The following is a 25,897-nucleotide window of genomic DNA, read 5'->3' as shown; positions in this document are numbered from 1 at the left end:
TTTTGAATTTCTAGAACATCACGCCACCAGAAAAATTAAAAAAAATTTTGAAAAAAAAATTTTTTTAATTTGAATGCAGATTTTTAGAGAATTGCTCCAGAAACATTTTGAGGTATGCCACTTCAAAATCCGATTAAGATAAGTTGAGTTATGGAGTATAGAACTTCAGCCTTGGGGCATTTTTTAATTATTTTGAATTCTACAACATCATAACAACAAAAAAATGACAAAAAAAATGAAAAAAAAAATTTTTTTAAATTTGAATGCAGATTTTTAGAGAATTCCACCAGAAACATTTAGAGGTATGCCACTTTAAAATCCGATTAGGATAAGTTGAGTTATGGACTCTAGAACTTCAGTCTTTGGGCATTTTTGAATTTCTAGAACATCACACCACCAGAAAAATTAAAAAAAATTTTGAAAAAAAAAATTTTTTTAATTTGAATGCAGATTTTTAGAGAATTGCTCCAGAAACATTTTGAGGTATGCCACTTCAAAATCCGATTAAGATAAGTTGAGTTATGGAGTATAGAACTTCAGCCTTGGGGCATTTTTTAATTATTTTGAATTCTACAACATCATAACAACAAAAAAATGACAAAAAAATTGAAAAAAAAAATTTTTTAATTTGAATGCAGATTTTTAGAGAATTGCTCCAGAAACATTTTGAGGTATGCCACTTCAAAATCCGATTAAGATAAGTTGAGTTATGGAGTATAGAACTTCAGCCTTGGGGCATTTTTTAATTATTTTGAATTCTACAACATCATAACAACAAAAAAATGACAAAAAAATTGAAAAAAAATAAATTTTTTAATTTGAATGCAGATTTTTAGAGAATTCCACCAGAAACATTTAGAGGTATGCCACTTCAAAATCCGATAAAGATAAGTTGAGTTATGGACTTCAGAACTTCAGTCATTTGACATTTTTGAATTTCTACAACATCACCACACCAGAAAAAATAAAAAAATTTTTTGAAAAAAAAAAATTCCAAATTTGAATGCAGATTTTTAGAGAGTTGCTCCAGAAACATTTAGAGGTATACCATTTCAAAATCCGATTAAGAAAAGTTGAGTTATGGACTTTAGAACTTCAGTCTTTGGACATTTTTGAATTCCTACAACATCATATCATCAGAAAAAACAAGACAGTGAATGAATATATGAAGATCAAGAATATATATACCATATATGGTCGGAATCGCTTCCACCTGTTACATACTTTTTATCGAATCTGGTATACCCTCTTACTCTACGAGTAATGGGTATAACTAGCCAGTGGTCGAGGCGGTCTAACGGCACCTTAGAAACCACTTAGAAACGGCACTTGGAGAACTCAGGAGTAAACTTAATTTGGAACGCACACTACTGGGGTCGTAGGTCATCAAGTAAATTGGCTACAGATAGTTTCTTTATTTACGCCTGTTAAATGCCTTAACCATATTGAAACGCCACTATAGCTACAGTTCACTTAAGGTCTAAGGAGTGCTACAAGCGAAATACAAAACAAATCGCATATTCGAGATGTGGGACACGCGATGTTAGATGGGCTCAATGGAGATTGTGGCTCAGATACATGGGACTCTTCGGCGCGTCGACCTCCTCGAAGTCAAAGTCCTCGGATTCGTCCTCGTTCCAGCGCACCGTGCGATCACTACTGGATATTTTCGGATCGGTGGGGTTGCGGGGAGAAAAAGCAAGTTCAGAATATATAGACTTTGTCGCTGTGAACACAATAAGAATTTGTGTGTGATTTGATTGGTACTCTGTCCCTGGCATGTGCTCAAGATTCGATCAAATTAGTCAAAAAACCAAAAGTCAAAGCAAAAAACAAACTCATTGGCAACAGAATACGTTAATAACGTTGGTAGAACCTGTTCAAGCCGGCCGCTGGCGGAGGAGGGGGCGGGGGGGCGCCCCTGGGCGGCGTGCGTCGGGCGCTGAAAGGTGACGAAAATGGTTGTTACTACCAGGTGATTATTCAGGTGCCACAGAAATCTCAGACCACTTGTCATCTCTGGTTACGTGGTCAAAGAGATCTTTTGTGCCGAATCACTTTGGCGATCACTTGGTGCAGATACATTGCTGAAGCTCGGAATGTATCTCTTCTGTGATCTGGAGATTTCTGCAGCACTCCCGAGTCCCTAGTCCTACAGACTTACGCCGCCACGTCCGCATCCAAATGGCCTCCAGCACCGTAGGCATCGCTGTCGTCCAAGTCGAACTCATCGGTGCCGGTGCGTTGGCTGCAGGTGATGCAAAGTTGGTTAGTGCTTAGTCTCAAAGAAGAATAGCCGAGCTAATGGGTTGGGTGAGGCTGGTGAGCGAGCTCCAAACTGGGTGGGGTCACTTTCAGGGTGCCGGGACTGAGACACTCACAGGCGCTGATTCCGCTTGTTGACAATGTCCTGCACAGCTCGGGCGGTCAGCGACACCTTGCTCTTGAGACGCATCGGCGTCCGGGGCATCGGAATGGCGGCCGGAATGTCCGGGTTCACGCTGAGCACGGGAGTTATGGGTCGCCGGACCGTTTCACTGCTAGCTCTATCCGCATTGGTACTACGTCTGGCATGCACAGAGGGGGCAGAGAGTGAGTGGGGGCGGACCTCGAGGGGATTGCGGGTCAGCAGGGGTCACTTACAACTTCGGCTTAGTACGGAGATTGGAGCGATGGCTGCGCGGATCGGGCCTTTGGTCGGGACTGACACTGGACTGGTTCTGAACCTGGTTTTGGGTCTGCGCTTGCCAGCCCCTGTCGTCGTGGGCGTCCTCAAAGTCGAACTCTTCAGTGCCTTGGCGGCGACTTTGAGTAAATGGGAGGGGGGAGAGAAGTCAGAGGTCATAAGTCAGAGGTCAGAGTAACTAAGGTGGGTCAGGGACCTCGACTTACAGGGGCGTCTTGACTTTGCGCGACTGCCAAATATTGAGTATCTTTCTAGTCTGACTGCTCTCGCGATCGCGCTCACGAGAGTTGGCCCTACTGGGTCCGCTGGATGAGCCCCAATTGTCATCCTCGGGATCGTGGCGCCTGACATATGCAACGGGATGAAATGAGATGCGGTGGCTCGTCCGGCGATAGCTACTCACAGTTGCTGGCGACTGCGGCTGCGCACCGGCGTGTTCATGGCGGACGCGTCTCGGCCCCTGCTCAGCTCCCGCTCCCGACTTCGCTGATCCCGCTCTCGCACCCGCTCCCTGTCCGAATCCTGGCGTCGCTGAGCTGGCGGCTGCTGCTGCTGCGGCTGCTGCTGCCTCGACGGGGTGGAGTCTTCGTCAGCCAGGTCAAGTGTTTCTTCGGTGGCAGTCCGTCTTCTGCAATGTTAGGCAGTGGCAGTCAGTAGGTCAGGTCAGGTCAGATCGACTCCCACTTACAATGGTGGCTTCGGTCTCGCCGTGCTGCTGGTGCTCCGCTCCCGGCTCTGGGCCCTCTTGCCGCTCCGCCCACTGGTGGCCGAGCTGCTCGTCCGTTGCTTCTTCCGGCCGCGACTTCCGCTCCTCGGCTCCTGCTCCGGACTCCGGTCGCTCCTCCTGTGCCTGCCCTTGCTGCGCGACTGGGCCGCCTGCATCACATTCAGCCGCGTTTGGACCGTGATCAGGTTGAGGCCCACCGGAGTGCCAATCGCCCAGAGGAGCAGTGTGAGGAAGATAAAGAAGGTCATGCCGTTGATGAAGTCCACCATGTTGCGGCAGAGGAAGGTGCGGCTGGCGTCGAAGGTGTCGTAGAAGGGTCGGCACTTGGTGGTGGTGTCGCCCAGCTGGGACTCCATGGTTGCCTTACTGGTGGTCAAGTAGGCCTTCAGACTACAGCGGGAAAATGCTTGTGAGTATTCGATACACTTAATTTACATAAATCAGTCAGCCTGCAACTAAACTTTCAATTGAATTTGTGTAATGTGTTTATGTATTTACAATGTGTTCAACCATAATTTGCTTTTGAATAGTCAGTGATAACAAGTAAGACAAATAAGACACTCGAAATACAATTGAATTGCTTATTTGGCATGTCGCCTGCGGAGTTCTGTACTTCAAAAGTGGCTGCAACAATTTCCAACTCAGCCAGCTGCACAGGGAGCAAGTTGGCCTTTGAGGATAAAGGATGGTTGGCCCAAATGCTTAGCATTCCTGCCCCTTTCACCTATCATAAGTGAGGTCGAGTGTCCGTGTGGCAGACGCAAGTGGACACTTGGAAAAACACTAAAAATGCAATCATGACACTTGGCAAACTTAATCAAACGATTAGGACTTTCAATTATCTGATAAAGCCGGAAACTATGTGCTCTGCTCCCGGGTGCACAACTGCAATTGTTTGAGTTGCTTGTTTCTCCGCTGGTTGGGAAAGAGCAACACAATAATACAACTCAAACATGCAGCCAGACAGGGCATCCAACTCCAACTCCAAGTGCCGCAGGCGCTCGGAAGGGAGAAGTGGCCAAATGGCAGACTTTCTGGGGGGTTTCCCCCATCGGGAGCAAATTGCTGTGACTTTGCCGCAATTAAGAAGAACAATTTCGGGTCGGTATTTAGGGAGTCAGTAGAAACTATCGAAATGTATCTCACCGATCCGTGTAGGCCCGCGTCATGTTGTGGCAGATCTCGCCGGCCTTGTTCTCCAGGTAGCCCTGGATGCTCTTGAGGTGGTTCAGGGTCTGGTTGACCTGCTTGGCCCAGGGATCCCGCTGCAGCTCCAGGGCCGTCAGGTGGTAGAGAATCTCGTTCTGCAGGTTCTCCAGGGGCTGGAGAATCGAGGCCTGCAGCCGCTTGGAGCGGCTGCCCAGGGTGGTCATGCGCGAGGAGGTGGCCACGTCCTGAATCTGGCGACACAAGGCGTTTGAATGTGGGTGAGTTGAATGCGATATGCTGAGTACGTGGCCTTCGCACTCGCAGCTCATTTTAATTGAAACTAATCGGGGGGTGGCGCACTCACCTGCAAGGCCACCCGCTGCATCTGATCAATGAACGTGGCCAAATCCTTTTCGGGCGTGGGCGCACCCACGCTGCTGCGGTACGTGGTCAAATTGAACGAGGACGTCTGCAGCATGTTCTCCAAAATGTTCTGCACGGATTGCGTGAGCGAGAGGAGCGTGCGTCCGGACACGGAAATGGCATCGATGGCGGTGGACACTTTGGGGAACTGCCTCAGGTCGGCGATTTTGCTGGTGTTCACGAACGCATCCAATTGAAAGACATTGTACGATGCTTGATTTTGCTCGCAGCCCCTGTGTTGTGTCAAAGAATCGTCAAAAGATTGGCCGGAGCAGGTTTGTTGGGGCCGGAAACCCCGTATATACCCACAATGTCTACTGGGTGCGGCTGAGGGTGGGTGGTGCAGGGAGCAGGGAGCAGGCGGCAGGCGGCAGGTTGCAGGGTGCAGGGTGCAACATCGGCAGCTTATGCCCCTGGTCTATCTTCGCCTCCACATCTCTGCCGCCTGCATGTGCATTTTGTAGCTGCTCGGATAATTGGAATCGTGCTTAAAATTTGCGGTTACAAGTGGGAGGCAGTGAGTGCTCGGTGGTTAGTGGGTGGCGGTCGAGTGGGTGGTGCGTGCGGCTGGTTGAACTGCCATTGGTGTGTTCCCTGCAAAATTGAGTGCCATGTGGCTAGCAAATTTCACTGGGCTTTCAAAACTTTGTGGCGCAGGCCGACTGCTCTGTTCCCTGGCCAGTTCTGGGCCGGACCCTTGAGTTCCCAACGGAATGGATGGGGCTTGAGGCCGAGCAACTTGGGGAGAAAGTGCGTTGCGGTTGTCCAAGTTTCAGCCGGGAAAGTTTGGGAGTGGCAACAATAATCACAGAAATGGGTAATCACAGTGGAATCGATTAGGAGTTTTTGCCAGGACTGGATTGCCTCACGAGGGGATTTCGGAAAGTGCAGCCAAGCGGCTCGGAAAGGGAATAATGGAGCCCAGAAATTATAGAAACCTGTATTGCTTAAAGAGGGAACAATGGGCATGGTTGACCATTCAAAAAATCCCAGAGAACTTAACTTCCTCGTTAAAAAACATGTTACTGTGCCTGCCTATTTTGCCCCCTAACTGCGAATCCATGCAACCATATAATCTGGCGTATGTTTATTTTTCCCACGCAGCCCAGGGAATATCGGTCTTTGGAGGCAATCAAAATTACAGGCACGTACAGTATCAAAGTAATTGGATAGCCAAATTCGTTACTTCGACGCTGGAGTGTTGGGCTTTAAGTTTGACTACCTGGGAACGCTGGATACACACGTGTGGTTAGTGGACTTGGACTCACCTGAGGGCCTGGCCCAGACCCACATTGACCACCGAGCGGTTGACGCCAACAGGACGCAGTAGCTCCCCGATGATCCCGGTCTGGGGCTCCCGGGCGTATGCGTAACCCGGCTTGTCCAGCAGCTTACCCAGCATGTTGTAGTCCTCGTCGTACAGAGATCGGCAGACGAAGACCTCCGCATTGCCGCCCACGGCCAGGGAAAACACCCCGAAAATGGTGAGACAAATGCTGGCCAGACAGATGAGCATCACGGCGATGAAGAAGACCACGCCGGACTTGGCGTTCGATTCGCAGAGGAAGCAGCAGTAGGACATCAGCATGAAGAGCATTACCCAGACAATCACCGTGCCGGCAATCCACCCCACGCTCCAGTAGGCGTCCGCCCACTCCTTCAGCTCGTCGTAGGCGGGCTGCAGGGATGACCAGGTGCCCTCCAGCCGCTGGAGCAGTCCATTTACCGTAGAGGTCAGCTGCTGCGCATTGGCAGTTGTCCGGTGGCGAATGCTCGCCAACTGCTCCAATGTATCTGCGGGTAAGTAAGAGCCAATTCAATTAGCATCCATGGACCAGAACCCGATGACACTAATTAATATTGGGGCTAGACTTGAGCGACTTATGTGGCTACACGGAAAGAAACTCGGCCGTTACAGGAGGACTGCCAATATAATTATTTGCAGACCTACGGGATGGTATGCATATGCTTATCCAGCTTGCAGTTGCTTCTTAATCCATTGTAATCATGGTAATCGTCCCACTATTCATTTTCCTGTGCACTCAGCTGAATGCCTGGGAAATTGCATTGCCGGATTCTTGGGGTTGCCGAGGCGGGCTGGACAGGAGGTGTCGGCCACCTGTGCCATTGATTGAATTGCAACGCTAGCCAGTTGGCATAATTGAGTTTGGGCCAGGGCACAATATGGACTTATGGACTTGGATGGAGGGCGGGCGATTAGACGGCCCCTTTGTTTGGATTGCTGTACTCACAGTTGCGCTCATAAGCCGTGTCATGTTTAACTTGTTGCGGGAAATTGCTGAAAATGGAACGTGACACGCCAACTTCCGATGTCAGATTTTTGACAGTGGCACCGAATTCAATTTCGCCCAAGTAGCGCATTCGGAAGATACTCTGGTCCTCTTGCAGCTGACAAATTGTCGGCGATGTCGTCGTGCCGTTGTCCAGGAAATGAGATATGGCGTTTGGAATTAGAAAAACAGTGAGGTCCAAAGGAAAACAGGGGGAAGGCAAGTCGGAGTACAAATTATTTATACGCTGAACTGAAGGAAGGCTGGCCTCGCAATACCCTTGCAGAGCACTCAGGTGTCCATAAGTACGAATAAGATAGTTTTGAACCAGTAACCCAAACTGAAGCAAGCGTTCAATAGGTCTTATGAATATTTTCCACACGCCCTGCAAGAGTATCCCCGCAAGGAGGAGCCCAATGGAGCGCCACGGAGCGAGAAGACTTACAGTTTTCAGGGCGTCCACGACGCCGTTCTCCTCGAAGCTGCGTATACGCAACGTGTCGCACAGCGGGCGGTCGCGGTACGTGCACTGGCGCTGCAGCACGGACAGCTGGATCTGCAGCTCCTCCATCCTGGCGGCCGCCTCCTGGGAGAGCTTCAAGGCCCTGCCCACCGTCTCCTGCAGCATGAGCACGCGGTAGATGAGCTCCGCGTTCGCTGACAGCGACAAATGCACGAAAATATTATTATTTGCAGCGTTATTGTAGCGTCTTTTATGTGGAGTCCGTGGGCGGAGGGTGGATGGGTGGAGGCTTGGGCTTGGGTGTGGGTTTGGTGAGTCAACCAGTAGCGGCAGCAGCAGCCATTCCAAATTACACATTGTGTTCGATGGCGAACATAATGGAGTTGTCATCTTGGCAATTGTGCAGGAAGACTTGCGCCGGATCCGGCTGCCTCCGTTTGCATTCCCCTAATGAAATTGGGCGCAAACAATCGCTTTCGCCGAGAAACCGCTTCCAACTTATTTACCGATGGCCTGCGGTTTGCGACTCCATTGGATTCTGATTTTTCAGATTGTTTGTTCTCGCAATTTCATCAACAGCCATGTGGGGAGATGTGCGATTTCGGACAATATTGTTAAGTGTGCTTTAAATTGATGGTAAGATTATGTAAACTTATACAGACGATTAGGATTTTAGGCCAAGAGCTGTCCGCTCGACAGAGCGTCCGTTTATTAGCGAACTTGGAAAATGCGCTTAAAATCAATGACATGCCCACCACGAATGAAATTAGGGGGGAATAGTGGATTGTTTAAGCCCCCACTCAAAGGTCGCACCCTTTGCGGCCGTAATTTATTGTGGCTGCTCCATTGTCATGTTTGGCCAATATGGGTGGTGGGTGGTGATAGGTGGTGGTGCGTAGGCCTACTGACCATGCACCAGCGCGGAATTTGGGTCAAGTCCGTAAGCAGACAATCGCAGGGCCATCGCTCGCAGGGCATCGCATGGGAGCACTTAACCATCCGTACTCACCAAGGCTAAGAGTCGTCAGTGAATCATAGGCCAGCTCAAGGCCAGTGTGTGCGGATATTTCCGCTTGAATCGGCTCGCCAAGGAGAACATCCACGTCTGCGGAAGAGAGATGCACTCAATAAATTCAGACATCTACAGCGCAGTGCGGGAAAAGTTGCAGCATAATGCCTGGATCGAAGGCTATAAAATGGGCGGGAGTTCGAGCTCAAGTGCTCGGCGACACAAAGTTGGCCAAAGTTGGGCAACTTTGCCGACCGACTGTCTGAATGACTACTGACCTTCCAGGTCTTTGACGACCCGCTCCACGGAAACGTGGAAGCCATTATCCAGTTTTTGCTTGATTTGTAGATGCGTGTCCTTCAGGAAGACCTCCACGTCGTGCACGGCTGACCTGACCATCTCGGGCGTCATCTCGATTCCGGCGGATAAGCGACTGTTGGCGTAAAATATGCTGAAGTCGCTCAGCCTGCAAAATGGGTTTCCCCGGCAGTTACTCTCCATTGCCCCCAAAAATTATGCTCTAAGTTTGAACGCACGTCAGCAGGATGAAGACAATCCACAGGGTGACCAGTCCGGCGCTCTTGCGACACCGTAGGCTCTCCTCCAGCGACTCGTCCCGGATGTGGCAGGGTGCATTCCGTATGTGGTCCACCTCCTCCTGGGTGGAGCGACGGCCGCAGCACCAGGCACACGTGGCAATCAGCGGAACCAGGGCCAGGATGGCGAACACGCTCATCAGGGCAATGAAGCCGGACTCGATTTTAATGGCCTGAGATGGGGAACAGAACTAGAACGACTTGACCAGGACTCAGCTAAGCAACTACTCACGTTGGAGGCGAAGTCCAGCAGGCTGGTATTTTTGTGTAGAACATCGCGTATGGAATCTGCAATGTTACAGTCAAGCAATTATTCATGCTGATACCCCAGCAACCTAATCACCTAATCATCGATAACAACTTTCCCATGACCTCTGACCCCAACTCAGCTCATTGTTCCACATGAACCACTCGGTATAGTAAAACTATAAATTTAAACACTAATTAACCGCTGCCCTTTATTGCACGAGGGGCTCTGAGGCATCGCTGGACAACGGATCCACCTGCTCCTCGTTCAAGTGCTGGATGACCACCACGTTGCAGAGATTGGCCTGCACCAAAGAGCGGGTGTCCGATTCGACGAGTTCCTGTCGCGGGAAGGCGGTCATCAGGACGAAGTTCCGGCCGGAGAACTCGGGTCGGGCAAGTCGTGCATACCGGTAGAGATCCCCCACGTTGTGGGTGACATTGAAGCGTCCTGCCACGCGACTCCCGTCCGCCATCCTCATCTGCACGGTGGTCGTGGCGGCCCGTTCGTTGAGCTGAAGGCCCTGCGGCTCCACGGGCATGGGACCACCGACTAGGATCTGGGGTGAGGGGCTGTTCAGCGGTCTGCCGGGTCCCATGAACTGCTTCCGCGACAAGTGACGATAGGATTCGTTGGTGTGATCCTGCACGCTCAGCTGCACTCTGGGCACCCGGAGCATTTCCTCCGGGAAATCCCCTCTCAGAATAGCGCGGAGAAACCGCTCGTTTTCGGGCAGTGCATACAGCCTCAAGGAGCCGTCGTCCAGGGAGAATCCCTCAGACCAGAGGTGAAGGACAACTATGGTGTGCTCGTCGTCGGCCGGTTCCGTATCCGAGTCCTCGGTCGCGGACCGTGGAGGCGGATTGATGGGATGGGCGCTGCCCAACCGATTGCCATGGCCCCAGACCCGCAGACTGCGGTCGCTGTCGTTGTTGGTTAAGGCCGGCGTGGAGCTATTGATGTTCACCCGCTTGCCCACGGGAGTGTCGTGGTCGGAGGAGCTGTCCGAGGCACAGGCCTGGTAGCCGTCTTGGTCGCCCTCCTTCCTCCGGGATATCTCACTCAGCAGGGAATGGAGATCCCGATTGCTCTGATTCGACTGCGAGTGCTCGGAGGACTTTTCGGGCTCTTGTTTCATGGAAACCACCTCCGACTCGTAGGTGCTGCTGGCCATCTCCAGGGACCAGTTGTTGGAGCTCAGGTACTGACGGGCCACCTCCTCTCGCACCCCATGCCGCTCCATGAAAGTGCTCAGCTTCTGCTCATCGGTCATCTGGGCAGGAACGAACAACTCTGGGGCTGTTTCGACGGATTGAATTTAGAAACACATATCGTCCGAAGGGGGATCACTTTAACTAGGCCGACTGTGTCTTTGGCTCGTTCCGAAAGTCCTTGTGGCACCCCAACCTGTCGTCCTACATGTATTTTTAATGGCTAAGGGTCAGGGACAGGCTAAGACCACTTAGGGATTATTGCCATTGGAACTATGTAGGTGCTGATTGCTTTAAAGCCTTTGAGCACTTGGGAAAATCAAATGTCCGTTGCTTACATATAAAACATGTAAAACATTGAGGCATCATCAGGACACCATTAATACAAGAAAGGAAATAGAAAATCCGATAAAGGCATCATTTATGTAGGACAAGTTTCTCCCTGTGCACAATTTATATGAGGTCTCGCATCTGTGCCGAATAACTTGCCCACCTATCAAAGGCTCTCCTGAATTTACATCTCTAATGCCTTCATTGTCGGCCAGCAGACGTCCTGAATACCTGCCCACAAACCCTTTCCCCGATGTCCTTCGATCCCCACACGGGCACAAGGATGCGGGGGACTTACCCAGCGGCAATTCCTCGGGCGTGATAAGCGATAAAAATTCACTAACGTAGGTGAATATAAATGGTCCTGGCGCAATGTCCATGCCTGGTATGCTGTAGGTAAAAAATGTGGCTGGCGTCGTTGTGGGCGCCGCCGTTGTTGTTGTGGCTAATGCTATTGTGGATCCGGCCAGGGCGGACGTGGTTGGTCCTCCAAGGGCTGCGAAGCCCGCCGACATCGCTGCGGATGACGAGGACATAATTGTTGTTGCGGCTGGCGTTGGCAGTGTTAGATTGCGCTGGTCCATCTTCGGCCGGATGGCTTGGTTCTCCGCCCTGCGGATGAATTAATGCGGAACAGGCATGGCCATGAATAGTCGGGAAGCACACGGGTGGGCACGGGCACGGGCACGGGAACGGGGGATGCACAGCCGTATCGGGCCAAACAAAAACCAAACACTCGCATGGGGCCCCACATGGGGAGAATGCTGTAAAATATTCCCGGTATTTTATGTTCCAATTATGCATTCATATGTATGTTCCTACGCTTCGGGTTCCAAAAACAGCCAAGTAACTAGCTGCGTCCTAGTAACTCACCAAGATTATGTGACATTCGCCAAATTAATGAATATTGCGGCTTCGTGGGGAATGCTCGCATTTCCCACACAAATTGTTTCTGTGGGACCTAAATTTTGTTTATTAAATACAAAGTGAGCTGACCCCATTGTGGCCAGCTTAGAGCTTTAGAGCAAGTAATCTTCATCACATTGCGTATACGCCGCGTATACTGCACATGCTGAAATGCTGTATTATAAGGATAAGAGACATTGTATCTCGCCTGCAAGATTTTATTAACTTGGCAACAAAGCTCCCATAAGACAGCCAAAATATTTGATAATTCACAAGTATTGATTACCTCTCAAAACCGTTCGGTGTGTTTATTAAGCATACGCAGCGTGGGCCGCCAAGGTTCTGTTCCACTTAAGTGCCGTCCCTGAATGCCGCCTTGAATGGAATTCTTCACCTCTTAATTCTATTAATTTTCATTTTATTTTCGCCCTGTTGCAATCTTGTGCTGTCTCTGCCCTTTCCAAAGCTGTCAGCACACCATCGAGCTGAAAATCGAGCTGAAAAGCGAGCAAACTAGCCAAAGGCTCTCTCTTTCACCTCCCATAGTGCACATATCAATGGGTAATGACTTTCAAAGACTGCAAAATTACTCTTTCTGTGCCATTCTCTTTCCAATTTTTCCGTTCCGGCTGCAGACATCTCTTTGGGTTAGAAGAAGTACGGACACCCGGGCAGAAGCCCCTCAAGTGGCCGTTGCAAGCCCAACTCATTTGTTTTCCTTGACAATCCCACGTTCGTCGTCCGCCTTTATCGCCCATTCATGTTGGCCAATGGCCATACTAATTGCTCTGCCAGGGGACTTGCAGAATTAGACCAAGCCAATACAGATGGCTGGCCGAACCAAACAGTCTTGAGCTGGAAACTGGGTCATTAAAACTCGATACGCCGCTGCAATGGGTCCCCTACCCCCTACCCCCCTGTGTATGTGCCACCTCCATGTGTATACCCTGTAGTCGCTGTAACCGCATGTGCGATTATGTTAGCCAAGTGGACACGAGTCAAGGCGCTCGAATGTGCTGGCCAAGCGTTCGAAGGCAACTCGATACCGATACGCAATGTGTGGACTTGTTGTCGGCTATTATCTCCCTATTATTGTTGCCATTTCTCCGCCTGTTAGAAAGATATTAGTGAAAGCCGTTCACTGATAACAGGCGGTATTATGGAGTACGGAGCGAGGTGGCAGAGTTCAATGCATTGGGTCACGCCGAGTAAAGGGCTTTCAGCACGGCTTAGAGTGGAGTTATGCAGCAGGGTGGACAATAAAAGATGTCCGATAATGCTTGTTCGGCTGCGCCAGAGTGAGGAGCTACTTGGGTGGTGCCAAGAATATTCCAATGTATTTATTAAGCTGCATTCTAACCCCTTTACCTTTCCAGAACTTTTTGTACGGTATGACTTTCCCAACATTTAAGGCGAAGTCAGCAACTCGCATTAAACATAATGAGGCAGACTTAACGCTCCAGTTTGTGCTAATGCATCCGCACCGCATCCGATTAATTAACAAATTGCACGCCAACGAACTTACGCACCTCGTTCGGGATCCCAATTAATTGATTGATGTTGAATCGGAGCCGGAGCCCTTTCCCTTCTCGCTAAACACTTTCACACACTTTACACACACTTTACAAATATGGCGTGATTATGGGCTTGGCTTTGCGAACCATGCTTTTAATTGAACGTTATTTAAATTCGATTGCAATTAGTTTGATATGTCGATTCGATGCCAAGCGATGCGATGCGATTCGATTCGATTCGTTTGTTTGAACGTTTCGTTACCGAAACTCGAAAATGAGTTGAAATCTGTTAGTAATTGAGCGCATTGGAAAACAGGCTTTGGCTCACGCTTATTGACCGTTTGCGATTTTGCGACAATTTTCCGATGTTTACATTGCATGCAATCAAGCCGACAATTATCACCCAATTATTTATTCATTTTCACATAATTAGTATGAATAAGGAATGTCCTGACTCGGTTTCCACCGCAATTCTGCCACACAGCTCGGCCAGCGCCGCTCGACGACTGAACAGTGAAAAGGTTTTAGGCCCCAATAATCGGCAAAGAAAACCTAGAAATTTTCCCTGTTTTACTATTTGCATTAGCCGCCCAGCGAGTGAAATGCACAAGAGGCGCATGGTGAGTATAGACAGTGGTTGCCCACTTTCCTTGCCCTTCTTTTCTGGGGAAAAGCACGTGCTGCTGAGGCGGGAAAACCACCGGGTAAGATTCATCTTTGTACCGGGTGTAACACAGTCATTGGCCATTCAGCACCTGCTGCCTTATTCCGATGGCTTATGACAAGGTGTGCACGCATTACATATGCATATTTGCAGATATCAAGTGAGCAGTTTTATGGAATATTTAGTGCTCCGCGGAGATCCTGAGATTTAAGCCCGCTTTTGCTGCCAGGTTATTGTGCACAGCCCGGCTGAAAGCTCTTCAGTTTTCGCGGAAGCGCCGAACACATCTATATATCTCATAAGAACTAACGACCAATTTCGCAGTTTTTGTTTGTGTTGGCGGCAGGCGCCTTGAGCTTTGCATTAAGTAGACTTTGCTTTAAACTTGCATCCGCGCCAAGCCAGACAAAGTTTCGCCATCGCTGAAAGCCGAACGCGGAGCCGGCTAAAGTTAAGCACCACGATGACGGGAGTTCGAGGAGGGTCGTCATTTTCCCCACCACTTTCCCCGACATATTGTCAGAGCTCGCAGCGGGAGGCACCCATGACAACGACAACGACAACGCCAACGACAACGACAACGACAACGACATAGACTACGAAAACGATGAGGACATCGCCTGGGCGCATCCGCGGCAGAAGTGCCTTTCAGGGCTAAAATTCAATTTGCCTATGATTTATGCATTTTGCGTCAGATTCGCACGCCAGTCCGGAGAGGCTTGCAAACTTAAAGTGCGCCATGATGGCCCCAGTTGGGCTGCTAACCGGAAACATCCGCAAAGGTGCATCTAGTTTGGTAGCGGCGATATCGCCACGGCAACTTCCGGTCCCTCGGGTTCTTTGTGTTCATTTGTCGTCCTTTGTTCGCTGTATCAATGCCACATTTGGTCGCAAATGAGTCGAGCAGAAGGGCAGCTGCTGCACCCTTTGGTGGCACCACCATCATCACCACGTACTAGCATCAGACTTCTGCCTATTTTGTATATTAATTTACGAGAATCAGTACGAAGGGTATAAGAAAAACACTGCCTAAGGGTACTCCAGCCCCGGAGTCGGAAAGAGATTGGATGGTGACCAGAATCCAGTCCTTGTAGTACAGGAAGCTGAGGAACTTCATGGCCTTGCCGCCCGCGCATCCCATGTGTCCGCCAATGAGCCCGAACAGCGCCCCCTTGCACAGCAGTGGTCCGCCCATGTCCCCGGCGCAGTTCATGCCCGAGTCCACGGGTTCCGTGCACACATTGTGGTCCGCGGTGAAGGTGTCGTAGTGCTTCTCGCAGAGCGAGGGCGGCCTCAGGATCACGTCCAGGTAGACCAGTTCGTCCGAGTAAGGGCCGTGCTGGATAGGTGGGTACTGGCAGTAATGGCACTGGAAGTAATACACGGTATATGGCTCACCTGGTATATCTGCCCCCAGCCGAGGGTGATGCACGTATCGCCATAGGTCACGTTGGCCGTCTTGCGCATGAGCAGCGGGAGGACGTCGTGGTTGGAGCTCTGGATGCGCTCGGAGAGCCTGAGAATGGCCAGATCGTTCTTCTTGTAGCGCTCGTACTCCGGATGGACCACCAGGCGATCCACGCTGCGGAAGTCTGGCTCTTCGTAGGCCGCCAGACGAGCTATGTGCCCGAAGACCACTCGTATGCCCCGCGGATTCATCGAGGCCTTGTACCGGCTGTGGAGGATTACTTGGTTACCAGGCACGCGTAAGGCTACCCCGACACTCCTCCAACTTACTCCGTCAGGCAGTGGGCGGCGGTCAGGACAGCGCGACTGCTCACCAGGACGCCGCTGCAAAAGTGGTTGTCTCCCCGGTGCCTCACGTAGTTCCTGGTGCGGATTGAGACCACGTGGCGGGACAGCCGGTTGCTCTTCGGCTTGTAGCCGCCGGATATCAGCATCTCGAAGGTTTCGTCGCTTATGTCGCTGATCACGCCGAGCTCAGCCTCGGATAGCGATGTACTCAAGATAAGTCCTAAAAACACCGTCAGAATTTGCATAGTTTTTTCTATTTTCGGAATTAGAACAAAACTGTTGAAGTTTGGGGAAATGATACGAGTATATGGAATTTGGGAATTAAGCAAGTGGCAGCTTTTTAAAATACATAGTTTCAGAACCAGTTGTGGCGGAACTTCTTGCCCCGGTTTGGTGCAGGAAGTAGACTCTTCATTGGGATCACTAGTAGGTCGGGGTATTCTTATATATGTGCTCGTGGTAGGAAGAGCTGCAACAATCCTAGGGTTTCTTATACACCCATCCTGTGCAACGCATATTATAATGCACATTCGCAGGACGTCAAGGGCCATTTTGAGGCAGCCAACCACAACAGCAATAAAAGGACCACAAAATAAACACTTGCCTTTTTTCCATGTGCTCCAGAATTTGTGGCGAGGCAAATATTTAGCAGCTGACACTCGTGGTGAGTGGCAGCTGAGGAGGTCGACCAGATGGGTATAATGCAATATTCAGCCCCCAACAAATTAAATTCAAATTGTGGAGCGATGCAAATTTAATGAAACGCCGGCGGCAAACGGCAACGCAAAGGCAACATCGTCGGCGATGGCCAAAACCAGGCGGAACTGGGCCGAAAACCGAGACCAGAAACCAGAAACCAAAACCGAACCGAACAACATGGGACAGGCGCAATAACCAAAATTAAAGCCGCACTAATGAGCACAGACAATCCCGAAAGAGTAGCGCAAATGTGCCAACTACCGGGTGGCCAGAAAGTGGGCGGGATGACCGCTTTGGGCGTGGCAGCCGCTGCCATTGTGGCCACTGGATGTGGATGTCAATGTGAGTGTGCTGGCATGCGGATGCAGATGCAGATGCAGCTGGCAGTGTGTTGGCCAAGTGATTTTGGGCAAAGTTAAAGTGGTTTTCACCCAGTTGCGACCAAATGTGCATGAAGTCACGTTCCCACTCGTACTGCAAAATGAGGTAGTGCCTCGAGTCCGTGCCCAAGACGCAGCCGGGAGTATGGCTTTAATCACGAGCTAGCTGCTGTCGGCTTTCGCCGGCGACGGCCTTCGATGGGTGATCTCGGTCACCGGCATGAAGCCGGAGTCCCCCAAGCAGCGCAAGGTCACATAGCCCGAGGGCCACACAGTCAGCCAGGTGATGGAACCGTGGTTCAGGTTGAGGCGCGTCCAGGCGGCCGGAGGAAGCTGCAGGGCCCGCAGGATCAGGTAGCGGATCACATTCGAGTGGCCCACGATGAGCAGGTACGAGTCGTGCTCCTGCTCCGGACTGGCCCTGAAGAAGTAGCGCCTGAAGGCGGCCTCGATCCGGGGACCATCCCGCTTATAGGCCAGATCCAGGCTGCGGTCACTCCGTTTGGAGGGCGGATCTGCTGGGTACGGAGTGCCCTCCGGCAGCAAAGTGCACCGCTTCATCTTCAGCGGATCGAGGTGCAGCTGCTTCAGGATGATCATCGCCGTCTCCTCGGCACGCGGCATTGTGGAGGCCACCACGTGCTCCCAGGCCAAGTCCATTTCCCGCAACCTTTGCCCCGTACGCTCCGCCTGCCGACGACCCAGTTCCGTGAGGTGGCTGCCGTTGGGGGTCCTCGTGTACTCGCCATGTCGCACCAAGACGATGTGTCGCAGGGCGGAGGACTTCTCGCCATTTGCCATCTTTTGCAGCTGCGGCTTGTCCAAGTCCCAGTGGTGCAGCCAGGCGCCGCTGGCCAAGGGTTCCAGCGCCCGCTCCTTACCTTCCCGTGTGCCACCTGACAGCATGGAGGGTTCCAGGCTATCGAACAGCCGGATGGCCAAGTAGGTGGCCAGGGAGCCGCAGCTCATGGCGCCCACCGAGCGCCAAAGGGCGGAACTCCTCATGGCAGACGTGGCAAAGTGTACCCAAAAGTATATATTCAAATCGTGCCAAAGTCGGGCTACTACGGTCTGGGCTGACAAGATAGTAGATTATTTAATATATTTATTTGTGTACTCGTATTATTCCGAAGGTATTAGGTTCATTGCTCAATTAAAACCCCTTAAAGAGCATAACCTCTTGGCCTAATTCCATTGCGCCGGCAATCAACTTGACTGCTCAGTGGGCTTTGTCGCACTTTTAAAAGTTTATTCAGATTCGAGTTCCCCGTTCTTGATTAGCATTCAAGACACGGAGAAGGGGCTTGCGAGAGTTAAGAAAGCGGACTCCTGAAAGGTTTTGGTCAACTTTTGTGTCAAAGTTGTTTTACCCTCGGCAGGATACTCGAGACCAACTTTCGAGCGGCAAACTTTGCGCCTTCCACAATCGGGCGGCAAAAGCCCCAGTGAGTTGGCAAGGTGATGCCCTGGAAGACCTATTCGAATGGGGAATCTCCTGCAAATGAGCTCCACTTTAAGGCCGGCCGCTCGGCGTTTAATTTCTGCCACTCAGCCGGAAAAGGGAAACTGCCTATCATTGGCTAAACCACTTTGTCCAAGTTTGTGCCTCATTTAATTCCAGAGCCCAGTGGCGGGGAGAACGTTGGGCTGCGTCATGGCCACCAGGAATGTGGGCTCCAACGTCCAACGGCATATCCACAAGTGGCTGACCATGACGGGCTCAGTCTGTTGGCCGTCGGATTTGGCCTAATGAAGTTGACTGAAACTTTTGACGTGCCACCGCCATCGGGGGACGTTCCGAAGTCGAGAAATTGAGAAATTGAGAAGTTGAGAAGTTGAGTCGTCGGCGTAGGTCCAACCCCATCGATTGGCGACCGCACGGATTGAAATTAAGCGGGCTTCCCGGCAGATCAGCCCCACGCCGGATTATCTGTTCTCGAAAGAAGCTGCTTCATGGGACTCACAGCCTGACACCTAAAATTAAATTCGCACTGAAAGAAAGATTTTTAATACGCAACTTAACCATATGAACTTAGACAAGCAACGGAGTATAAAAACCCAAATATATTGAGCTTCACTTTGTCCAAGTGGTTGCATTATTGCCCTTGGCAGCGCAGTGTGCAAAATTGGGCTTTTATGGATATTTTTTCCGGTGCAGCGACACTCACGTGGTTGGCCTTGTACCCATACGCCCATGCATTCACTGCCTTTGTGGGGACCTCGGAATAAGCCACTCGAAATAACCATAAAACACATCCGGCCTAGAGGCGAGGGGATTACTCTCACAAGGCTTATGAATAAGTAGTAGGGTGTGAAAGGCGTTGCCAGTGCAATAGTGAGTGTGAATGGCAGACAAGTCAATTTCAGGCTTAAATTCAGGCTCCTTGTCCTGCAACTTTGAGCTCTTTGAGCCGCATTGAAACATGTTTAATTTGGCCTGACCAAATTCACTACCTTGAATACGCTTTGTTATTGTTCGCAGGGATTTTGCATTGTTTTAAGCAATTCTGAATAAATTGCAACAGTATCGCCCGTTTTAAAGTGAGTCAATCCCTTTATTCGTTAGTTTGTGGAAGACATTGCTTTTTTATGTGCCCAAAGGGCTGCCCTCAGCTGACAAACTCTCCTTAATTAATTGCCATCCGTTCGCAGAAATAATTTGACTTTACATTCCTCAAATGTGCAGAAGCCATCTCCATAATCACTGCAGATCCTGTCCCAAGTTCCGCACTTCTGTGTAGTTTATGTTTTCAATTTCATCAGCATTAAGCTGGGCTGAGAACGAGAACGAGAACGAGAAAAGCTATTAACTTGATAATCCCAAAGCATCTGTATCTGCTTTTCGGCGAGGGCGGCGGACAAATGGGACAAGAGGACGAACTGGGCCAGCTGACACCATTTCCTTCTTGAATTTGCAAACAAATTTACACGAATTTGATTATTATTATGATGGCAATTTGCAAAAATGTCATCCTTCGAGCAAAAAGGCAAAAGGAACAGGCGAGCGGAAATTTCTCATTGCACAAAGTGGGGCACCAGCTTCGTCGGCATCTCCATCTCCATCACCATCACCATACAGGGTGACCAGTCGTCCGGATCGAGGACCCCTCCTCCCGCCTGGTCGGAATCCTTGGACAGAGTCCTTGGCGGCAGTTGTGCCGTGCAACGTGGAGTGGACTCGCGCAGTTCCCTGGCATTCAGGGCACCTCCTTATCGCGGTCACCCATAATTATGGTGTGCGGCTTGGTCTTGGTACCGGTGCCTCCGCCAAGACGCAGCGCATCCTGCTGCAGGATGTTCAATTTTCGCTTGGCTTTTATGTTGCCCTGCCGTTTTGATTTCCTTATTTGGAAGCCTTCGCCTTCGCCTTCGCCTGGCGCCCTTTTTTGCATTGCTTTAAGTGGCCGCGACCCACAGCCACGCCCACTTCGCAGCTAGCAAATTATCTTGTGGAAAATCAAAAGTTTTCCCGTGGAAATTGTGTCAAGGACACAAAACGCCAGCAGGCGGATCCGAGAAATTATTGCGGAAACGGATAGCACAGCCGCAAACATTGTTTAACTTTCATTGCCGCTCGTCGGGTTAGTGTTTGTGCTCAAATAAAAATACTTATGAGGCAACAAGCAGCGGCCAACAAATACAAATTGCCAATGAAAGCAAGTTCCCACTGCGATTCGACCTGGTGACTTTGGTGAAAGGATAAGCACTGGGGGCTCGCAAACTTTTCAGCGCGCAAATAAATATTTAATTTACACAATTTTCAAGTCTGGCCGCACAAAGCAAGTGGAATTATTTTTAAATATTTAATCTTGGTGGGTAATCTGGGCGATTCGTTTGATTGGGCTAAACTCAATCGAGGTGGAATTTAATTAATTGCATTACAGAAGTATGTGGTAATGTGGAAATGTGTGAAATAGCTGTGGTATTGAGTAAGGCAAACCCAAAATAATTACAATTATACAACAATGCCATTTGATTTGGCTATCATTACTAAAGTGTTTTGAAAATTTCTCCCCCTCCCTTAAAGCCTTTTTGCAGTGCAATAAATCCTGGCTGCGATGCAATTCGAAGTGAAAACGGCCGGCAGTTGCAGTTGCTAAAAAACAGCGAGTCAGGGAGTGGAAATGGAAGATGGAAAATGGAAACGGCATGCGGAAACAGCGCAATTGTGCAGGGGAGCTTAAAATACGGCTAGACCCACGAACACAGCGGCTCACATGTGCTACACTTAATAGCTCATACGCCATGTTGGCCCTTTGTTGACTGCCATCGTTTGTTTACGGTTTAGTGGATTAATGTTTGGGGGGAAAATAAAAGCGGAAAGCATTCCCAGAAAGCAAGCCCAATAGAAGTCAGCTCGAGGAGCCAGTGCCTCGCAATTTGTTGGTCCTTTTGAAGTTAAACAAATCTGCATAAGGAAGAACCAAAGCCGTTACAATTTATGGCTCAGTCCGGGGCTGCGACTTAAGACCCGGCCAAAACTCTATATTTGCGCACTTTCAATGCTTCCCATAAATTTTAGATTTAGATTTGTGTTGCCTGCTGCACTTTGTTTTCCTGGCTGCTGGCTGGGTTTCAATTTGATTGTTTGCCCCGCTTCTGTCTCTTGAATTTGAATAAAACTCCGAAAATATTGCTCCTTAAAACTAATTGCTTTCACTGCACCCGAGTTGTTGTCTTTGATTTTTGGCAGAGTTGCAATTAAAAGGCACTTCCCTCCCCTTTTTTATTAGTCAAACAGCCGCAAACGAGAAACTTGCTCATTTCATAATTTCTGGCTTTCGACAAAACTTTTGTGGAATGAAATTTGCGGGCTCTCGTCTCCCTTTTCGAAAAGCACTCAAAGAAATAAATATTACCGAAATGAGGCAACTTCGACAGGCAACCACTGGCAGTCCATAAAATGCCGAATGCACGAATATATGAACATTCATACATGGCTGTAGCACCACTCGCTCTCCACCCTCGAATGTCCGGCAGATCAAAAGCTTTCCGCCCCAGCTGCGTTTTCGGGTCGAAACGCTCTGGCATTACAACTATCGCCCGAAATCGCAATAAATATCCATATTTAACCATAATAATTCATATATACTGCCGCCTAAATCAAGCCAACAAAGGCCAAAAAACACACGCACACGTTTGTGTTCCGGCAATTGAACAATTCTTTGGGCGCATCCGCATCTGCATCCGCATATGGCTGTGGAGTGGAATGGTCTAAACTACATGCTCGTATGCATTTGTATGGAGCAATGCCGTCCACTGGGACTCACGGATGAATGGGAATGGAGTGCATATTGGGCTGTGATGCGTTGTGAACCAGCATTCCAGATTATCTCGTAGTTGCGGCGATAATTGAACACTACATATAGTAGCGCCGGTTAAGTAATAAAAACTATCGCTCTCGCAGCCATTCTAAGCCCCAAGTTGCGAGCGAATATCTTCAGCACTATATCATTTATTTCAGATCGCCCAGGCTCGGAAGTTTAGTCCTGCAGAACCAATCTACTGCAATGGTTTCCATACCGCTCAATGGCTGTGCCCGAAAGTCATGCAACTTTTAAGCTGAACACACACTCGCAACTGCGGACACAGTTAGTACAAAGTTACATTGCATTTGAATAAGTGTGTTCGAGCAAGTTCAGAAGTACGGACAGTTAAGCATCGTAATCCTTGTAACAAGGACTCGTGCAGCCAGCGCGTGTGTGTGTGTGTGTGTGTGTGCTGAGTGTTTTATTCTCGATTGAAACATGTCGATTTTGGATGTTACGCCCCGCTGCACTGCATCGATTTAGGAGCTGCTTTGCGGGAATACGGACGGTGGGTGTGTAGTTAATTTATGATTTACTCCAGTTCACTTGGGCAACTGAACCTTGCTCGGCAGCCATTTAAGAAAGTTTGCTCCACGAGTGAACGAAAAGGAAAGGAATGGTAATTACATTTTACGGCAATTAGAAGTCACAAAAGTTTGGCTTAGTCAGTTAAAAATGCAGAAATCTAAGTCGCGTCGCCATGCCGACGACCTGCAGGACCTCCTCCTGGCTCTGGGCCATGTCCTTTCAGCCAGCCAGTCGGAGTTGTGCAATGTCAGCTCCGCCATTTAGCCTTGTCACATTATTTGGCTTATCCCCACGGAGCCCCAGAAACCGAGAAACCGCCACCCTTGGCACTTGGCCCGCTCCATGCTGGATGCTGAATGTTGGATGGAGGATTCTAACTGCTAACTGCTAACTGCTGCATCTCGATGCCTCGGCTCTTCTGCTCCATCTGATTCCGGGCTTGGCTCCGCTTTCGGCCCTAATTGTTGGTGTAATCTGCTCTGCTGACGGCGGCTTGGTGGCGAGCATCCGCTTTTCATTCATTCATGGTTATCCATTTCCCCTGTCGCTCCAGATTCACATTTTCGCACGCTTCCCACCGCCAACCAAAAACCACCCACCACCCACCGCCCACCAGCGTCATCAGCGGCGGCCCAAGAGCGCTTTCGCTTAGGAGTCATCAGCATTATCAGCTGGCGAACTGGATATATATGTTGCTGGCGTAGGGTGACCCCTGATTTTGTGACCCTAATGCTACATGTAGCATGGTCTTGAACCTAGCTAAATTTCAGCCCGGACTACGTGGCGTATGAGTGATATTGCTGGCCTGCCCCATTTCGATGCGTTGTGAGCCACCCTGCCAAGGCCACTATTTAGTTTTCGGTGCATCCGAGTTCAGCTGAGTTGAGTCAAGTTGAGTTAGTTTGTGCGGAACATGCAAGCCGTGTCATAGTTGAGCTGGGCTTTACGGATGGTTTCCGGTGGCAGTGTCCGTGTTTTTGCCGCTTTTCCAGCGACTTACTTCGGCTCTTTAGTGCCCGCAACGGATGTTCAATTTCCCTTCTTTACTTTAAGAATATCTATTCCAGTGCTCCGCCCATCTCAGTAGCCCAGGACCATCCGTCTCAGTTGCTCGATGGATGCTCCAGGTGGGCACATACTCGCACTGTTTCATTTGCATTCCCCACGTGTGCAGGCAGCAGTTGATAGCCCTAATTATGCCATTTCCACATGGCAGCGAGGCCGGCTTCATCAGGATGTCTAAAATATGCAAATTAATCCGGTCTCGATGTTGCAAATTTATGTTAAGTTACTTGTCTTCTGCCGGGACTTCTTCAGGCGGGAGTGCGTCTTCGCAAACTGTTATACAGCTGCTGGACTCCGGGAATCCGGAGCTGCGACGGAACGGGCGGCAATGGAACAGTGTGTGGCAGGTGGCACCTGGCGTGCAGTTGGCTCAAATAAAACAAAACACTCTTAATATTTAATCTTTCAATTAACAAGTGGGAGCGGACCGAGAGCGCCACTGCCCCATCGTCCTCCTCTGCCCGCCACTTCCGCTGCTCAACTCGCTGTTTATTCTCATGCAAATACTTCACACTTACAGCGCCTTGCTGTGGCATCCGTGACACTCGCCGCCCACTTCCGCCCAGCGCCCACTTCGTCCTGTGCATAATGCGCCCCGCAGTGATAAAAGGCAAAAAGTAGGAAAGAAAGCGTGAATCCGAGAAGCCGAGCAGCCCAGCAGCCCAGCAGCCGAGAAGAAAAGGGCGCTGGGGAACCTTTGTTTAAATCTACGAGGAGAAAGCCCGCTCTTCCTGGCCTTTCAGGTCCCCTAACAATTTGTACGCCTCAGTGCGTGCGCATTTCTGGGCACTTAAGTTTCTACATAGAAGCATCCCTTTCCCATTCCCACTCCCACTCCCATGCCCCTACACATTTCCATTCCCACTACGAGGTCCCTGGGATCCAACCTGCCCTTCTTTTCCCGGGCCAATGCTTAATTTTCGACTTAACGAACTCGCCGCTCATCTTTTTCAGCTCTGCGATTCTCCTTTTTCCGCGCTCGGCCATTGAACATTTTATAAATTGAGACTATTTTGCATTTCTCATTAGAGGAGGAGGTTGATGAGTGCAATTAGCAATTTGCATAGTAAAAACTAAAGAAATTTCATTTTTATTTAAATTCCTTTCTCTGCATCTCTGCATCTCGCACTTTCTTTCTTTTTCCGCTGGCCAAGGAAGTTGGCTAGTTGCTACTAGCAGGCCAAACAATTTCCATAAATAATAAGTGGCGTGCTCTTGATAATTCTGGCTGGCTAAAGTTGCAATCCCACCGATGATGTTAGCATTAACAAGGACTCTGGTGATGGGCCAGGTGGGCCCCAGAAAGTATGCTATGATTTCGTTAGCCTGAAAGGGACCGCCATTGGGATAGTTTTGCATTTGGATATTGCTTTGCCATTTCGTTGACTTTTGAATAAATCCACGCACAGATCTCCTTCCGGAAAAGGATGCAGGTTCAGTGCCAGTGCCAGTTCCATTGCCACATTCACGCCTCCCACATAATGGCATAAATAATGTATTGCTGTGGCGGGCACAGAAGAGCCAGGAGATGCTCGTTAAGCAGCATAATACTCCGTAATTATGGCAACCATTTCGGCCCACTGCCGCTGGATCCTGGATGTGCTGGATGGCCTGGATGTCCTGAATGTCATGGATCCCGTTTTCCACTTTCTGGATTCTGCGGCCGCAGGAGTCACGTGTTGCTTTCGTTCGCTTTGCCGACTACGGCTGTAATTAAAGCCCCAGTTCATTTTACAATGCAACAATGAGATGTGCGCTAACCGCGGTCTGCATCGCCACCCCCTTGCCGCACTCCTTTCTAATTATAATAATTAATTTGTTTTCTGTGTCTTCGCTTTTGCTGTTGCCTTTGCCGGTGCAGGAGACTATATCGCACTCGTATCTGACCTGCCTTTGTACCTGGCGCTTCGCCCTTAGTTGGCATTAAATTAAATCCGGAAAAGAA

General features: G+C 49.8%; 4 protein-coding genes across 6 annotated transcripts; all 4 read right to left on the bottom strand.

Moving 5' to 3' along the window:
- Positions 1 to 1,392: 1,392 nt before the first annotated feature.
- LOC6547906 lies at positions 1,393 to 14,062 on the bottom strand. Of its 3 annotated transcripts, XM_015156031.2 has the most exons (19): positions 13,568 to 14,062; positions 11,431 to 11,744; positions 9,577 to 9,632; positions 9,285 to 9,517; positions 9,027 to 9,214; positions 8,749 to 8,844; positions 7,722 to 7,933; positions 7,238 to 7,394; positions 6,254 to 6,779; positions 4,927 to 5,218; positions 4,560 to 4,813; positions 3,375 to 3,803; positions 3,090 to 3,314; positions 2,893 to 3,030; positions 2,644 to 2,805; positions 2,382 to 2,567; positions 2,165 to 2,248; positions 1,877 to 1,942; positions 1,393 to 1,656 (listed from the first exon to the last, which is right to left on the bottom strand). In XM_015156031.2, exons 2-19 carry the CDS (start codon positions 11,714 to 11,716, stop codon positions 1,554 to 1,556), a joined length of 3,693 nt encoding a protein of 1,230 aa, XP_015011517.1. In that variant the 5' UTR covers positions 11,717 to 11,744; positions 13,568 to 14,062; the 3' UTR covers positions 1,393 to 1,553. The 3 variants fall into 3 exon arrangements, with proteins under 3 accessions (XP_015011517.1, XP_026836106.1, XP_015011518.1); XM_026980305.1 differs by lacking the exon at positions 2,382 to 2,567; XM_015156032.2 differs by lacking the exons at positions 2,382 to 2,567; positions 2,644 to 2,805; positions 2,893 to 3,030.
- LOC6547909 (UBX domain-containing protein 2B) lies at positions 9,782 to 10,945 on the bottom strand. The gene has a single exon (XM_001976558.3). It carries the CDS (start codon positions 10,862 to 10,864, stop codon positions 9,803 to 9,805), a length of 1,062 nt encoding a protein of 353 aa, XP_001976594.1. The 5' UTR covers positions 10,865 to 10,945; the 3' UTR covers positions 9,782 to 9,802.
- A 1,130-nt stretch (positions 14,063 to 15,192) lies between the features above and the next one.
- Positions 15,193 to 16,283, bottom strand: LOC6547911 (chymotrypsin-2). The gene is made up of 3 exons (XM_001976560.3): positions 15,954 to 16,283; positions 15,615 to 15,891; positions 15,193 to 15,555 (listed from the first exon to the last, which is right to left on the bottom strand). The coding sequence occupies exons 1-3, from the start codon at positions 16,214 to 16,216 to the stop codon at positions 15,202 to 15,204; spliced, it is 894 nt and encodes a 297-aa protein (XP_001976596.1). The 5' UTR covers positions 16,217 to 16,283; the 3' UTR covers positions 15,193 to 15,201.
- A 434-nt stretch (positions 16,284 to 16,717) lies between these two features.
- Positions 16,718 to 18,090, bottom strand: LOC6547912 (serine/threonine-protein phosphatase Pgam5, mitochondrial). Its single transcript, XM_001976561.3, has one exon. It carries the CDS (start codon positions 18,053 to 18,055, stop codon positions 17,213 to 17,215), a length of 843 nt encoding a protein of 280 aa, XP_001976597.1. The 5' UTR covers positions 18,056 to 18,090; the 3' UTR covers positions 16,718 to 17,212.
- Positions 18,091 to 25,897: the final 7,807 nt, after the last annotated feature.

This window comes from Drosophila erecta, unplaced genomic scaffold, assembly GCF_003286155.1.
Source record: "Drosophila erecta strain 14021-0224.00,06,07 unplaced genomic scaffold, DereRS2 tig00000092-arrow-pilon, whole genome shotgun sequence".
In the NCBI taxonomy this organism is placed as follows: domain Eukaryota; kingdom Metazoa; phylum Arthropoda; class Insecta; order Diptera; family Drosophilidae; genus Drosophila; species Drosophila erecta.
This window is presented reverse-complemented; position numbering and strand designations above follow the sequence as displayed.